Raw genomic sequence first — 17,505 nt, 5'->3', positions numbered from 1 at the left:
GTAACTTTAGTATTTTGATTCTTAAAAAACGCACTTGTTTGCAAAAGAAAATAAGAAGTTTGCATTTGAAATTTCACTGTTAAACTTTTAAGTTTGACTTCATTCACATTTCACTGTAAAAAATAATACATTAAGCCTTAAAAGTATGTAATAAAATAGGATTCGATGTGTCATTTATTATAGCTCTGTTCCAGGTGTTCTAAGTATTCTGTCTCGTCTCATCTGCTGCAATAAAATAAATATCATTTAAATATTTACGATAAACTAGATGAATCGCTCACCTTGCTTAATAAGCCACATTTAAATTTTGTAAAAGCGGCCATGTAGGTCCAGTAGTGTCAGAGAAGAAGCTTTTTTCAAAGTAATAACATTAAAAATAACAAAAAACGTTGAAAAAGGGGCAATAACTCATTGCTTGACAGATTGACAAAAACTTGACCGCAGATACATCTCATCATGTTGAATACTATTATCTTATATCAACGGATCACCAATCCCAACGTCAGTTCTAGGCAGAATACCCTTAGATACATACCAAATTCCAAAATGACTTGAAATTATAGGATGACCTTTTGCTTCAGTTATTTCTCTTGAAAGACTAAAATTGACGTTTTTGCCATGAATAGCCATTATCTTGAAAACCATAATAGACCATAAAATTGAGAAAGTTTCATTTGATGAAGCGATTATGATAAAGCCTACACAAGTCTCCATGGTTTAAAGTTGTATGACGAATCCTTGTTGGGGTCCTTGAAAGGCGAAAGTGATTCAGGCTCCTGGGAGCCTCTAGTTAAATGTAAATTTCTAGAGGTATACTATTTTTTGGATTACCCTTGATTTATGAGCTTATTTAGAAATTAATTTATTATGTTTGGGTACCTCATTGAGCTGTGGTTGTATATTCAGAAGTTCTACAGTACAGTTATACCATTGAACCACATCTAAGCTTCTATTCTGTATTTCTAACACTCCATCTTGTACATCGGGATCATATTCTAGGACATAATACATCAAATACACAAAGTATTCCATTGACAGCAGACTAGGTTCATACTATTAGTGTCAGGCTTAATACATTTATCTTGGTCTGTACAACACTTTATGTTCCCATAAAATCTTACGTGGAATAGTGGGTGTAAACCCTGTTTGCTGTGTTAGATTGTTAAAGCCCAGCTTTTTGTATTCGTTTTCTAATCGACCTCGAAATCTGGGAGTAACTATTTCTAGGATGACAGATCCTACGATAAGATATCTTCGTTTGTCTCCGTAGCTAGTCATAATGAAAAAAAAATGTGAAATAACGGCTACATCCAAACACCTCCCTAGAAAAATTGGCAGATCTAGATCTGATATGTACGGAAGCCCATTAGTGCCAGGTGTTCAATTATTTTTAAGTCGTTATAACGACTTAGTAACTCGTTTAAACGACTTTGTAATAGTATATCGTTATAACGGCATAGGTACATTGTAACTCATTTAAACGACTTTGTATCTCGTTTAAACGACTTAGTATCTCGTTATAACGACATATCTAACTCGTTTAAACGACATAGCATTTCGTTTAAACGACTTAGTATCTCGTTTTAACGACATAGTTTACAACGCCAGTTATGTCGTTATAATGAGATACTAAGTCGTTTAAACGAGATACTAAGTCGTTATAACGACTTAAAAATAAGTGAACACCTGGCACTAATGGGCTTCCGTAGAAATGTTTTACTGCATTACATTTTATGTATAAAGACATTTTCCACAGTTGTAAAGACGTGGAGCCATGTTAGCACTGGCTTTAATTAACATTTTATCAAACAGGTTAGATATGTCAAGTTTACATTCGTTTTGTTTACTCGTGGTTTGAAATTTTAAATAAGAATAACTAAATCATTTTTGTGCATTTTTTACCGGGTGAATGCACCATATTATATATTTTATAACTGCATGTTATTGAAAAAAAATTAACAATAATATTTTTTTCCTTCTGGTAAAAAATCATGGAAATTGCTCAATAATTGTTATTGCATGTATAGATAAGTAGTTTGAAATAACAACATTACAGAATTAAAAGATATTTCTTAATATGTAATATCGATGCTTTGGCTTGATGAGGTATTGACTTATTTATTTTGGAGATGATAGAAGAGTTATAATAGAATCGCAGTTCAATTGAAAATTACACTCGGTTATCTCTTTATATATAAACAAAGTCACAAAGTTTTATGCTCATAAAGTTTTCTGAGTTTTATGCTGAATAAGGATATCAGTTATCCAAAATATTCAAATGTCAATTTCACCATCTTTTGTTGTGACATGCATTATTAACATTAATTTGATCATCTATCCTACATAACACCTAGATGAAATGCCCCGTACTACCATACATCGTGTACTAAGTTAGAGCCCTAGATTAATCCTACCAGGAGGAATAACCCGGCCAGCGAAAGCTATATTTTTATATAGCCTAGCTGGCCGAGTGGTCTAGGGCGCTGGACTTTGTGCAGGCGGTGTTGTCACAGTGGTACGAGTTCGAGTCCCGCGGAGGGAACGACCAAAAATTTGCATCGCAAATTTGACAGTTCTAACATCATTGGGAATTTTTTCAGACCCTTCTATAAGTTTACGTAATCTTCTCTGTATCAATTTGATCCGATGGAGCAGTGTAGCGAATAGAGTCGTATGAAAAAAGAGGGCAAGCTGCAGAAACACAAAAAATCTTCCATTTTATACAAAAATGATATTTAAGACTGATTAATGCTGATAAACCTACATGTTTCTTGGTAAAACACGAAAACAATTGTTCTACAAATCATCTAGTAAAGACATGGTTAATAAAATTGTCAATAAATATGTAATTTCATATTGGCCCTGTTATAGGTTTCGGTCATTCATATTGGCCTCGACAGCCGTATTGGCCCTCGGCGATTCCTCGGGACCAATATGACCGCCTCGACCAATATGGCAAACCTCAAAACTATAACAGGGCCAATATGAAATTACATATTTATTAACATATAATATTGTATTACGGGATCGATGCAACTGAACTGTTTTTATACGACCGCGGTCGTATATTAGCATGGCGCTGTCGTCGTCCTTAGGCACTTGGATTTCGTGCGATAATTTTAGTATAAGATGGTTGATCTTAAAAAGTTTGTATTTTTATTGCAAGAGTCAAAATCACAATAGAAAAAATGGCATCGATTTTGTTTTGTTATGTTTTGTTTTGTTTTGTTTTGTTTTTTTTGTTTTTGTTTTTGTTTTTTTTTGGCCAAAATTAACCGTTTTAGAATAATGGGCCAAAAAGTGGGTCTGAAACAAGTATTTCATAGAACCCATATGAATGTCTACGATTTTGATAGCTCAGATATAACAGTATTGATACCCATTAAATTGTATTACAAAAGAAAAAAAATGGCCAGGGGTCCCTCTTTACCCTGTTATTCCACCGGGTCTAAACAGGAAGTTAAACGGTGTCTATCCAACATTTTCATCATCTGCATTCGCCATTTATATCAGTTGACCATGTATATTAATTATGTGAACTAATTATCGTTGAAATCAAAGCAAGTATAAAAATTAGCCGGAAAATGGCCGCCCAGAACTTTTTGACAGATGAAAAAAAAATTAAATGATCATTTTGTGAAGGATACGCTAAACAAATAATGTCAACTTTATTAAATTTTGTTGCAATTGGTTTCAGAGACTTGCACACGCGAAAAACGACAAAAATATCTGTTTCAGGGGCTATAACTCAAACAACAGGCAACAAATCATTTTGAAAATTTCGGCGGACGTATGTCTTCTGGTGGTGAACAATTATACTGTTCATCAGAATTTTGCTAAATTCCACAGTTTTTGAGTTATTTCGACCCTTATGTTCTATTTTTAGTAACAGCGGCCATGTTTTTTTTCACCAATCAAAATTCAAAATGGTCATGTGGTACAGGATACCCTAAACAGTAGAACAAACTTTCATTGAATTCTGTACATTAGATTCTAAGGAGATTTTTGAAAGTAATAACATCAAAAAACAGCAAAATACATCAAAAAAAGGCAATAACTCCAACTTGGGTCAACAGATTTTCACAAAAATTTGTCCACAGATAGATAGATCTTTTGGTTTGTTCATTACTTACCCGACCTGTTCAGGGTTCAACAATACCTTTTCTGTCGCAACAAGCTGCGCCCTGAGAAACATTTTTTTGCAATTTTTTAGCTGAAGATTTTATACCTATCAGTCGATCTTAATCGGATTAGGAAATATTTCCGTGTACAAAAATTGTTACTGTTGTTTGTGTTGTTTTTTTATTCATTTAGCTAGTATTTGTGTGTGTGTGTGTGTTTTATATAATTTTGACTGGTTGAAAGCTAGTGTGTTGTTGTTGACCACCGTTTTAATTTATTTTATGGTTCTACAATATGACATGAGTAGTACGTTTCAATGCCCTTGATGTGAAATTTCTATTAATTTCTTTCTTGTCTTTTATTTAGTGTACACATCTGAATCAATACTTGTTTTCTCTAGTAAATATGGAACAATATACAACTTCGATTGGAGGCATTCCTGTTAAAGTTATAAACGAGTTTCATACATATTTTGCAACGGAAAGGTTTTTACTAAAAGGCGCATGAAAGTATACACGAAAACAGACCTCGAAGTTATGCTTTCAATTTGTTATAATTAAAAATATTGATCTCGAAGTTGACGTGTTTTTTTTAATCATTACCAAGTAGGATAACCCCTTCAAACGGGCGCCATTTGTATAAAAACCAAATTATTATTGGCATGATATGGTTGTAAGTGAAAAATATATACCACAAATATTATTGGTGTGCAGCGTTAGGGTAAATGTATTTGGTTTTTGAAACCATGAGTTACTACACTGGTCAGTGCTGTCTCTTACTCACTTGTGTAAGTCTACGATACTTTAGCTCCTCTGTCATTATCGGTACTAAATTTGGCTTCTTATTTCGATATTTTTGGTTTTGAGTACTTTTTGTATACAATTTATTTCAGAAGCTTGAACTTCATAAGTATTTGGTTGTAATGCTACTGATGAGAAGTTACTCATAGAAACACGTGAACATCGAATTTACGATCATCTATATGATTGCAACACGACAGGAACAATTGTTACATACGTTATCAACGAAGAACCATGTTTAATACGCATTTCTTTAACCGAAAAGCTCAGTTTTACAAAAGTTATATTTGAATCGAGCGACGTTTTAGTGTGACTTTTTCACGTTATTATATCCCTTAGCTTAACTACTTGGTTTGGTGCTTTTTGTCTTCGATTAATGATGGTTTTAATTATAACTGAATCCTATTAGCTATCGTACCAGTCACTTTGTGGGTTTCTTATTGTAATATTTGGGTAGGGTATTAAGGTACATCCCACATATGTTGACAACTGATAATGCATGTTGGTTGTTGAAAGTAAATCTAAGTAATAGAAGCAAGACAAGACTATGTACGACACACACAGATTTACTTGCGACGTATGTTTCGCGTCCGTCTTTTCCATATCTCATATTTATCGATACCTTTTATAATTCTATCTCTCACTAACATCAGTTCGTCTGTCATCATGAAATCACAGTCGGTTGATGTCACTGTAAATTCAGTATTCCATTTGCTACCGTGGACGGTTAGATTTTGTCGAGGATATCGGCTACAGTAGTTCACTAGTTGTGATTGAACTATCTTTAAATATTTAACTTCTGACTTGAATTCAGGGCCCAAGTCACGAATTTGCGTTAAAAGTCTGTTTTTGAAGAATGAGTACAACTTAAAATCTGCTTTATTGTACTTTTCTAATTTTTTTATGCTTTCTTTGTTTAGTTGAAGCCGTTCTCGGTAACTCGGTGATATCCTGACGTTCGCAGGCACATATAAAATATCTTTAAATTCCCAACACAGGATTCGTCTCATTAGAACTAACGACTCGTCTAGATGTTCCAATATGATTACAAGAATAAAATCGTTATCGATATCTACAATAAATTCGTCTATTGCTCTGTCGTCATCAAAGTTCTTAGAATGAAGACCAAAATCAAATGACATCTTGTTGTGGATGTAATGATTGTAAGTTGACGAACCGAACGCATCGGGTCTCTGTAGAAATAGTTTCATAAGGACACTATCAGGCAATGGAGATCCTATCTTTTTAATCATTTTTGACTGTAGATCTTGAAGCACACCAAAGTAAGAGAAAGCAGATATAAAGTTGGCCACTGGATCTCGTAAAATCCCAATGGTAAGTGTGTCTCTTGGCATAACGGCTTTAAAGATTGTCTTGTTGTACATCACGTGGTTACAGAGTATATTGTACTCTTCCCCAGTCGGAAGTTTTATCAAGGAACTGGGGTTCATTGTTCTGCCATAACCTAAATAATTAAAATTGCCTTTGGTACTGTTGGGCAAAACTATATTAAGGTTGTGTTTATCGGCAAACCTATAAAACATGGTCATGATTGTGGAACTTCCGGTTTTGTGGACTTTTAGAAAGGCTATGTTCGTTCTTGGCTTACACACTCTTTCAGAAGGAGATAATTTCAAAGGCTCGTGCTCCAGCAAACTTCTGGTAAAATTTGAAAAACTTACTTTTCGTATCGGCTCACCGGAAACTTTTAGGGTTTGTTTTGAATTTAAATCTTGTTTACTTCGTGCGATAACAGTAATGTTTTGTTTTGAAGATTTACTCTTGGTCCCTTTAACATTTATTGTTGGTCCTATATTTCCATACCCAGACGAAATAAATAGTTCAAGATTTACGAAAACGAGACATACAACTATTGTCAGCCAAATGGAAGAGCACAAAATCCTGAAACAGAAACAAACATGCGTCAAATTTGTAAATAAAATTAACTAATTATAGGAAAATCCATTCATTTGAGGTTTTTTTCCTTGCTGTACGTTTTATGTTCTTTTTTTTAATAAAAAATTATCAACACATAGAGCCGAGAGATGATAAATACGAGGTGGCGCTGTGACCGTGCATGTCATTTGGACTTTAAACATAACTAAGCTTTTTAATACATGTAATAAGTTAATGCTCTATTTAGTCAAATAAACGATGAGCTTTTCGTTATGATCTCTTGATGGATTTTGTCTCATTATATTTTTTAAATCGGCATTTCGAATGTTTTTTTTTTTTCGGAAAGCAATTCACATACTTGTCATATATATCGTATATGCAATCACTTCCCCATGTCTATTGCAACAAAAAAATCTACCCTCCTATCCGTTTCTTGAAATGTTTATAGTGTATGCAACAGAGAAGTTGAGGGAAACTTTTATGAGACAACAATTCCATCAATTTGGTAAGACAACCCACAAAATAAACATAAATTGGGCACTTTTTCATCCTCCTACACGAAATACAATTCAGTTAGAACAACAAGCTCTAAACTGGTTCCAATATAGTAGTTGTATATATATCAAACCAGCTTTTAATTAAATTGTATTGAAACGGAGATGCACAGCATATTATTACCTTGATTGCCATTTTCTCATATCCTCCTTGGTCCTCTCTGTTTAAAACCAGAATCTGTGATACAAGTAAACTATGATGTGGAATGCTTGAAAAAGCGATTCAGCACTAACTGTTTGTGTAAATATTGTATGTAAGCTGTTTTTTTTACATGTATAGCTGCATGTAAGATGGATTTTTGACTGTAGCCTCAGCTGAGGCTGGTTTCTGCTTCTAAGAGACAACCATGACAGAAACACCACACGATAACAATCCCATGAGTTGAATTCGGATAAAAAATACAAAAAGTAGTACCACCACCGTAACACGGAATATAGCAGCAGATCCTGAAATTTCGGAAATGTGGCCAGCTTGGATTAATCTCTGAAATGGTATTTGGTATAAGGTAAATGGTAATAAATATATATGAGTAAAGTACTATCTTAAAGCCCTTGAAATGTCACTTGTCCTTTTCAATGTTCAACTTACGGAGGCTGAAAGTCGTTTTCAAGTGATGTTTACCTTTATTAACGTCGTTAATGTATGAACTGCATGGCATTGTCGGACTTCCGTATATCGAACAAAAGTTGTTTTTGGTTTCTTTTTGTTATAATTGTAACCGCATCTGCCATTGAATGCAAGTTATATCTATTATGGATATCCATAAAGTTTATACTAATATGCCGTATGATGCTTGAATATATCAATACAGTACCCATTAGCTTACGATGTCCATACATGAGTGAATTTAATACTAGAAGAACTATTAATCTTTCAGTCAATAGAAAGTCCATACTTTGAGGTAAATCAATTGATTCTTGGATGTATAATGCTGCTTTTGATTCCTGTCGCCATGTTAATGAAATTAGGATTGTTTACACTGTTAGTCTAGCCAAGTTCAGTGCAAATACGATTCATTCCTATTATTGAAGGGGTGGGCAGGATTATACTTCATCTCCGCTTCCCTCCCCCTTCCCCTAGACCATAACCTCCCACCATCCTGAACACCACTTTTCGACCCCCTCCATTCCCCCGGTTATTGTTACCAACCATAATCTCCGCTTCCCTTATATTTCTCTCCACGTTCTCCGCCACTTCAACCACCTTTCCCCGCCTTTCAGACCCATATCCCCGTCCCCCTATCAACCATTATTGTTTAACCGATACCGAAGACCTGCTGGTTTACATTAATGTTACAGATACCTACACCTATACCATGCTAGCGTGTTTCTGTGGCGAAGGTATAAACAGCTACCATCCTCACATTATGTTTCTCTTCAAGTAAACAGAACTAGTAGAAATAAAGCCTTCATGGTGGCGCCGTTTTAATATTTATTTAATATCATATCAATTCACTAAATAAATTTTTGATATCAGAAAATCGATTTACCTTATGATGCATTTGTATCAAAACATAAACTTTAATGGTCTGAAATAATTAGCAAGCCGGTTAAGTGTGTCTGGGGTTTAACGTCATAGGACCACATCAACTACGGATTAATTGAACCTACCTCGTACCAAGTCTTACAAAACTTTATATTTTGCACCAGGCTACACTGTAGTTTATCCATTAGCTTAATTACTTGTTTTTGTTACGTTTTTCCTCAAATTAGTGGTTCATCTGTAACTTTAACCGAATACTATTGGCTAACATCCCCAGCCCGTCTAAATCTGTAGTTTGTTTCTAATGGTCAAGTACTGATAGGTTGAGTAGATACTTCCTACATACATGTTGGCTTTAACATTAATAATGAATGTGGTGGTTGAGGGTGCCGTCTAAGCACACACAGACGTCCGTCTGTCCGTCGGTTCATTGACAGTAAACACAACACCACGTAAACGGTTCAAGAGATTTAGATAAACTTTTTGTTTATATGAAAGTTGGTCATCATGTAACATGATGATTACTAATTGATTATTGCAAATGGATATACGTCACAATTAAGGGGTTTAAATGTTAAAACATAAATATTAATTCCAACTTTAACCTAGTGAAGATGAGCGTATCACTCAGTGAAATCAGTCATGAACCTACTATACAATTCTTCTTGCAAAATTTCGTCGGTCTGATATTTTTTTATAATTGTAATAAAGCCTCACATAGTACATGACAATAACAAATCAATATAGCACTTAAAGGTATGTATGGAAGTATACGCTCGTCCCTGATAGCTAACGTTTTTTTACCGTTAAATTACAGTACTCCCCCCCCAAAAAAAAAAATATATATATATATATATATATATATATATATATATATATACTTCGAAAGTTATCCCAAAGTATCTGAGAAATAATTAACCACACAATGAAATGCATATAGGAAAATGGTTTACTAGTACATATTTTACGCAAAGGAATATCATGACTTGTTTTTTTCCCTCCCATCCTCCAAAATTCCAGATAGTTATATCAACTCCATAATAAACCACAACTTTAGTAACACCTCCGCAACAATACGAAAATTATCACTAAATCAGTCAAATTCCATGCGTACTACAACTATCAGAGCATCCCCTTCCATCCCCCTTTTTGAGAATCCTCCATTTACATGTAGTATGACTAGAAGTTCATATTTTGTGTTTAATCATCCTCACAAGACTATCGATTTGAATGCAGTATCGACTATTTTTCTTTGTGAAAAACATTTCCTGGTAAAAGACAAGTTTCAGTCATCTAAAAAATCCTGCTCTGTGTCAGCATTTATTTTGCTGTCGATCAATGATTGGAGAACCATGTCCCGTTTGTACTAGTATAGACCTATATAGACCACAAAACACTGAGAAATACAGAATACCTCATGCTAAGAAGGATGGTTATCATCCGTAATTATATAAATGTACCCAGTTATTTACTTTACCCACAGCTTACATAGAAATCAAACAAGAAGTAGTACAAGTGTAGCATAAAATGGATTTGAATGCATTTAAGTTTTTGTTTTTGTTTTTGTTTTTGTTTGTTTTTGTCTAATACTGCAAATTACTGACGTGCATTGCTAATTCATCTTTGCCATATTGAAACTACTAGTGATATTTAGTACATCGAAAAATGACGGGTTAGGAACAAAGGGCGTTCCTGGCTGTTATTGGTAAGTAATGCACGGAATGACCAAATTGTTCTAACAAAAGGTGCATGATAGCTCCAAACAGACCCATCCAAACCTTCGTTAATGAAATGTTATATTTGTTAATTCAACTCAACTTTGTATTAGTTGGAAACCGCAACTTTTGATAATTAAAAAACGAATATATTCTTTTAAATGACAAAAATTTACATTATATCTAATAGAATATACCGTCTTACCTGAAGATGGCAACCGTTCTGTCTCGTTATTCTATCTTTTTACTGAAGATGGAGTTCTCGGCTGGAACGACATAAAATTGGATAATTTATTAATTTCCTGTTGTTTTAGATAATTACAGTAAGATTGATACTGTATTATAATATTAATGGTAATTTACTGCAGTCGACTGAAGTTCTTCCGTTTAGTTTAAAGTCTGCGAAATGTATAGAGGAACTAGCAAAAATTGGGTCTTTAAAATCGATTTATCACATGCATGCTTACTGAAAAGGATCTTCTTCTATTCGCTTGAAAAAAAATCTGTTTACAGTTTGTTCTGAATTCTTTAACACTTTTTAATCCATTGATTAAAAATAATTTGATTGTTTTAATGTTTATATTTTTAACCAACGTTTATTAAATCCATTTTGATCGTAAAACAATAAAAAGAACGCTTTATATCACAGTCATGATTTTTCTTCTGTAATAACACAATTGTACACCTCAGTAGATAGTACTATCAATGCAAAGGTAACTGTATCATTGTAAAGAATGGGGTACCACAGTTTAACCTCATCTTTCATTTCAGGTCGGGAATCGAATTGACAACAGAACAAATGCAGAGCTTAGTGATAAAACTGTATTTATTATCAGTTTTAAAAATCAAAACCAGATCGGGACAATAAAGTATACAGGCTCAACTAATTGACCATTACTCCTTTTGTATTGGGGAATTGATTCCTAAAGCAAAAAGTATACTGTGTACAACATTTATTGTCATGAAATTTCTCTAAATCACCCGTTTTTCATTCTTAAGCCGACATCATTATAAATATTTCAAAGAGGAAAAATATAATACTATACATATAAAACAGATTTACAGATTTTTGTAGATACTTTTATTCACCAATTTTAATGATTTGTTTCTCATATTGAAAAATTCAAGAGCTTTAAAATTTGAATTGATATTAATGAATTTGTTATTGATTTGTCAAGTCCTAAAGTAGATGCATCAAACTCTAGTCTAATGGATGATCTTAAATTCAGTGTGTCTTTGTATTGTTTAGTTAAAGTACTACGGAATACAAACAGCGATCTAAGTACTGTATACAAGCTCAAAAGTGTCAAGTTTTCGTGTCTGAAACATCGTTCCTGTTTCTGGTTTTAAGTACTAAATTAAATTTAGAAATCAACAGCAGCTTACTGAGCAAATGAATATATCACTAACTTCTGATTTACAGGCATTTTTACTGAAATTATGACAAACGCATTCCTGAACCCGTGATTTATTTACGGTGTTTAGTATGAAGCACATAAAACAACAATGGAAGAATTAGCATGTCAAGACTTCAATATAAAACTGTCTTAGAAGGTCGTCTTGGCGTCTAACCATTGTTTTTTTTCTTTGAAGATTGAATTCTTTGTCCGTGTATCTTCTCTCCGTTATTCTGTGATAAGAGGTAGTTATGTTTCTCTTCTCTTTCTCACAAAGTGCTCTAGAATATGAGACAAGCTTTAGTATTTTACTTCAGTACTGAGAGATTATGTCGTGAATGTAAATAATGGTCAAATGATAAAGAAATTTCAAAGTACAATGTATATTGCAATGCACATCGGGACATGAACTTTGTTCAATGAAGCAGAGCCTAGGCGGATCCAATGGGGGCGTGGTATCAATTTGCAAAATTTATTATTTAGCATCTGTTTTGCGTGTAAATGCATGCATCGAAGTTTTTTTGTTTTTTTTTTGTTTTGTTTTTGTTTGTTTGTATTTTTTTTTTTTTTTTTTTTTGGGGGGGGGAGGCTCCTGTTGCCCAGCTTTCCCGGTCATTCATTCAAGTTACATTCACATTACTCTTGAGACGATTTTTCGTTGCTGCACCCAGCTGTAGGACATGTTTCGATAGAGGAAGCGCAGTGGCTACATTTTTTAAAACGTTTTTCGTAGTAATAAGTCTACTATCGGTCCCACCATCTCCTACAAATGGGTTAAATGTTAATTGTTTAATATTCCCATTTTTGGAGGGGATGTTCGCCCGGCACGCCTTCCCTTGGGTCTGCGACTAGTAGGGGTAACATGTGACCAATATCAAGAAGTCTAAATTGTCATGACAATTGAACATGTACACCATATTTATAAAATCTTTAATACAGGTGACTCTATCTCTTGACGGAAGGGATATGGATTAATTGTGGAATGAAGAAACGTCGAGGTTATAATATAAAAGCTTACCGTTCCGAGTAGCATCGAAGACACATATAAATCCCAGACTATTTTATCTGGAAAACCCCTGCGGTAGATTACATAACAGAACTGCATAATGATCCGTCGTAGGAGATTGAGAAATTTGAGAAGAAGGCACTTTAATTGGAAAGCCTAATCGATTACTAGCTTTTTGCAAATAAATGATTGAGTATTTCGGCATTTAAAATTCAAAATACCGTTTTAGTTCTTTTCCGTTCTGTGGGAATACTTTTTTATTGAATATTTTATTTTCTCTCAAATTATCTAAGAAGCGCCCGATGTTTTTACGCATTATTATTTGTAATCCCCCCACAAAGGACGTTTTTATAAAGTAACACCACCGACCGTCCGTAGTAATCGTGCGAACACTTCTAGTTACAGCAGACTCAATTATACTGCTTATAAAGTCATACCAAATACGTTTTCAGAGTCGTAGGTTAATGGACAATGTCAATGAGCCGAACATTTGCAAGAAAGGGAAATGCAACACTTTGATTATCATGGCGCTTGTTTATTATAATAAAATAAAACATGCTTTGTCCAATCAAGTGACCATTTACAGACCGTTTATGCCACTTACATATACGAAGATAATTACCAGACAGTTACAAATCGAACATAACAGGAAAAAATACATATAGACATAATTATCATCGTCTTCGACAGTCTCCTCGTCGTCAACATAATTGACAAAAACTTTCAAAAACATTTGAGAAGTTTTTATTCATTATTCAAATCTTTAAAAAGCTTTTATATGCTCATTAGATTTCTAAATATGTATCATCTCGAATATATTTTTATAAAGAGTATATTCGGTAACAAAATGAACCTCATCTTCAACTTTATCTAGTGTACAATATTGACATTTTCTATTAATTTTATCTATAAAAATATGTTTTTTTGAAATATGGACAGCAAGCTAGTTGCAATACCACCTACTCTAGCATTAATTATGTGTGGATACTTCAAAATCAAAAATCCAACAGCTTTTCGGAAATCAGTTCTCTATAAACTTTTGACTTCTCAACTCTTTGCACTATGTTGTCACATGATTCATTGAAATCTCGTTTGAAAGCACTTATTCGTAAATCTTTTGCAGTTTCGAAAAATTATGTTGTTCTTGGTTAAAAATTCACATATATTTCGAAAACATCGCAGAAGGGCAAGGTTTGCTACACAGAAAAGCAGGTTTGCGAAATGCTTGGTTTTCTCATTAATAACATATTTGTCACATTTGGAGGAGCTATTTTTCCACAAGATGCGTTCCACTGGACACTAACTGTGCCCCCCTCTTAGCCGATTTGTGTTTTTATTCATACGAGACTGAATTTCTGCAGAATATCGTTCAGAATAAAAATATAAAAGATGCTAAATTCTATGAGCTTACATAAAGATATGTTTATGATGTCCATCAACAACCCTTCTTTTTGGTAAATGGTTACCTTCAATATATCCACCAGAGCTCGAGAAAAAGAAGGTACAGAGACAGTTTGTTCTACATCTTATTTTGACCTACATCTCGAATTTGACAACAGTAGTCATCTCACTAAGATTTATGATAAAAGATACTACCTTTTTCAGATATCAGTCCTTGATGGGAAAATACTCAGTTTCTTCTTAATGAATAATGATTGTCCTTTGTGCTGATGTGTCTGCTTATTTACCGATTATGACGAAATAGCATGGCTTAAATTTGATATTTTTTTCCTGTGGAAAGTATTTCACACAGGATACTTTTGGCTGTTATACATGTCTGCGAAGGGGTTAAACTAGTTTTAAAAGGCCTTAACCATCCCCTTTAATGTAAGGTAAATAAAAAGCTTCGCAGTGGTCGAACCTTGAACAGTTGGACACGATATTTGTATTTGACACACTTAAACATAGGGACATGCAATTTATTATGAACATAATTGGTTCGGACACTATATTGAACAAAATCTGAAATAAAAATAAAAATTTTCAAAATCAGACAAAAAGAAAAAGTCGATTTTTATGGGGTGTGGCCTCTTTGACCCCTTCTTAGTCGAAAAAAAAAATAGATATCTGGAATCTGATAGAAAAAATGCAAGCACGGATTTTTATAAGGAATCGAAATGTCGAAATCAGACCAAATTTATTTACCAGAATTAAATAAACAAAACACAATGAAAAGGAATAATATATATATAAATCGGAAGAAAAACAAACATTCTACATAGGTTTTAATAAAACACCTATTTTTACTCTTTTTGGCCTCTTAATCTAAAACGATAGGGGCCACAAATTCCAAATTGAATATGAATCTTCCTAGAGTGGTTTGTACAATCGTATCAAAACCCCTAAACAATTTAAAGAATGACAATATCATCAAACTTATCAGCATTAGAAATAATCTGTCACTACAATTCCAGTGGACTGGATTAGGAGAAGTAACGCCAAGTACTAAAAATAGGTAATATTTGATGTAGTGCAATACTGAATATCACAAGGGTCAAAGAAAAGACAATGATTTGAAAAACGTACTCTTAACGAGAGTGAGCACTAATTATAATTTTAGAAATGGATTGTCTTAACTTTTGAAATTCCCTTAAATTAAATGTCTCAAAACCAAACGTGTTTTAAAGAACAATATGTCAAAAGTTTCCTAGCATCTGATTGTAGCGTACTATGTTTGAAATCATCCCAGTATTGTACACAATTAAGTTTAACCTTTACTACTTAAGTAAAAGATACTAAATCTCAAACTACAAGTATTCTTCTAACGATACATTCTATACTACAGTACCACAATGTTCTGATGTAGTTCTTTACAATACACATACAAGTGTATCATACTGAAGTCCACTTCATAAATTGGTAGATCTGTAATAGTATTTCATCGTTGATGATTTGATACTTACATGCAAGTATCCAAATTATGATATGACAGATTAATTACTAGTACTTGATTTCTAATTGACACCTAAAATACATATTAGAAATTTCATTCGTGATTTTGCACAGAAATCATTTTCATAAACCTTTTTTCCAAAGCATACTATTCATTCTTCTTAAAGACAGCAGAGGGTACAGAAAATTCCCCCGAATTCCACATCCATATATCTCCCCGTGTTTTAGTGGAGTCCGAATTGCTCATGATAACTTTGTGTTCTTTCTTTTCCCTGGATTACATTTTTTTTATTACCGGTAGAATATTGGTTCCCTTAATTACTCCTTCAACATTAGTATTGTAGTATGGTCATATCAATGTAACAATGTTGATATAAATTTTAAAGACAAATTATAATTCCCAAGGAGTGTCCAAATGCCAAAGTGATTGTCAAATGCCACAAATGTTGGACCGTATGTGTGGTCAGTGACTATTCTGAGTAGTGTCCATGCTATCCGACAGATTGCAGGTAGGGGAAATGGGGTCAGGCATAAATAACTTCATAAATTCTTAATGTGATAAATGAAATATTTCAGGTGCGAAAAATTCATAATATGCTACAAAATTAGAACTGCTATTCCGGCTTTTGTCCAGTCATGAGTAATTAGCACAAAAATGAGCAAATCCAGTAATAAATGTAGAGTAAAACCGAAAATAAAAGCATTTGATTTATTCATGTAAATCAGTTTGTTTGTTGGGGTTTAACGTCCGAGCAGCAATATTTCAGCTATATTCAGACGATGAACATGAAATGGATGATAAAATGAACATGAACTGATCATGAAATGAAAAAGGGATGGGACACAAGGATAATGGGGTCGACAAATTTTGATTGCCACTGGAAATAGGGAGAGGTGGGTAGAGTCGGGCAATTTAGCCTCCTGTGGCAGAGTCCTATGGTTCCTACTCCGGGAGAATACCACAGTATGGTTCTTTAACGTGCGAGAAACGTGGCATCTTTCCCAACACGGTGCACCACTATGGTTTGCGGTCAGGTTTTCCGTATTATAACCTGACAAACCCAGCATGTAACACGCCAGGGGTACCCCATTCTATTACCTGGGGCACACATCCCAGTTGCTCTGTGGGCAGAGCGCCCTAGCCCCCGGCTAGGGTTCTGAGCACTATTTAGTCGCCTTTTACGACAAGCTTAGCGCTGCTGCAGTCCTATTCTTTTAACACCCGGACCTTCACGAGGCCATGTAAATCAGAAGCGTTACACTAATTGAAGAATGGGCGGGCACATTGACTGATCGCAATTCAACCTACTTTTTTCCACAGAAAAAAAACGGCCTGAATAGCCTTTATGAATTAAATACAAAAGAACCATTCCATACAATACTGCAAATTCTGATATGCTGTACAGGTGTTTGAAGGAGTAACCTTTCATCAGCAACATTAAAATCAAACGCAAAGGTAATGTTAACTTAAAAAAAAAACAGAACTAGAGGCTCTGTAAAGCCTGAATCGCCCACATGATCAAAATAAGCCTTTTAAGCCTTCTAAGCCTTCTAAAGCTCGACACCTGACCTTACTTAGTTATCCACCAGGTTTTCATATTAAATAAATCTCTCGTAGTCATTTTTCGACTCCTCTTGGG

General features: G+C 34.1%; 1 protein-coding gene across 10 annotated transcripts; it reads right to left on the bottom strand.

Annotated features, from left to right (window-relative positions):
• Nucleotides 1-5,472: 5,472 nt before the first annotated feature.
• Nucleotides 5,473-13,094, bottom strand: LOC148604115 (galactose-3-O-sulfotransferase 2-like). 10 transcript variants are annotated; one of them, XM_088549775.1, is made up of 6 exons: nucleotides 12,986-13,069; nucleotides 12,143-12,248; nucleotides 10,776-10,836; nucleotides 8,680-8,747; nucleotides 7,497-7,856; nucleotides 5,473-6,824 (listed from the first exon to the last, which is right to left on the bottom strand). In XM_088549775.1, the coding sequence occupies exons 5-6, from the start codon at nucleotides 7,514-7,516 to the stop codon at nucleotides 5,489-5,491; spliced, it is 1,356 nt and encodes a 451-aa protein (XP_088405901.1). In that variant the 5' UTR covers nucleotides 7,517-7,856; nucleotides 8,680-8,747; nucleotides 10,776-10,836; nucleotides 12,143-12,248; nucleotides 12,986-13,069; the 3' UTR covers nucleotides 5,473-5,488. The 10 variants fall into 10 exon arrangements, with proteins under 10 accessions (XP_088405901.1, XP_088405900.1, XP_088405907.1 ...); XM_088549774.1 differs by lacking the exon at nucleotides 12,143-12,248 and having other exon boundaries at nucleotides 12,986-13,094; XM_088549781.1 differs by lacking the exon at nucleotides 12,143-12,248 and having other exon boundaries at nucleotides 7,497-7,550; nucleotides 12,986-13,094.
• Between the last annotated feature and the right edge of the window lie 4,411 nt (nucleotides 13,095-17,505).

The sequence above is a fragment of the Perna viridis genome, chromosome 10 (assembly GCF_037379345.1).
Source record: "Perna viridis isolate PV_CMFRI_1.1 ecotype Kerala chromosome 10, ASM3737934v1, whole genome shotgun sequence".
Lineage (NCBI taxonomy): Eukaryota > Metazoa > Mollusca > Bivalvia > Mytilida > Mytilidae > Perna > Perna viridis.
This window is presented reverse-complemented; position numbering and strand designations above follow the sequence as displayed.

Coding starts and splice junctions, on each gene's coding strand:
- LOC148604115 (XM_088549774.1), bottom strand. CDS start 7,516: ATGAGAAAATGGCAATCAAG. Junction 6,825..7,496: donor ATGAGAAAATGGCAATCAAG/GTAATAATATGC, acceptor TTTCTGTTTCAG/GATTTTGTGCTCTTCCATTT.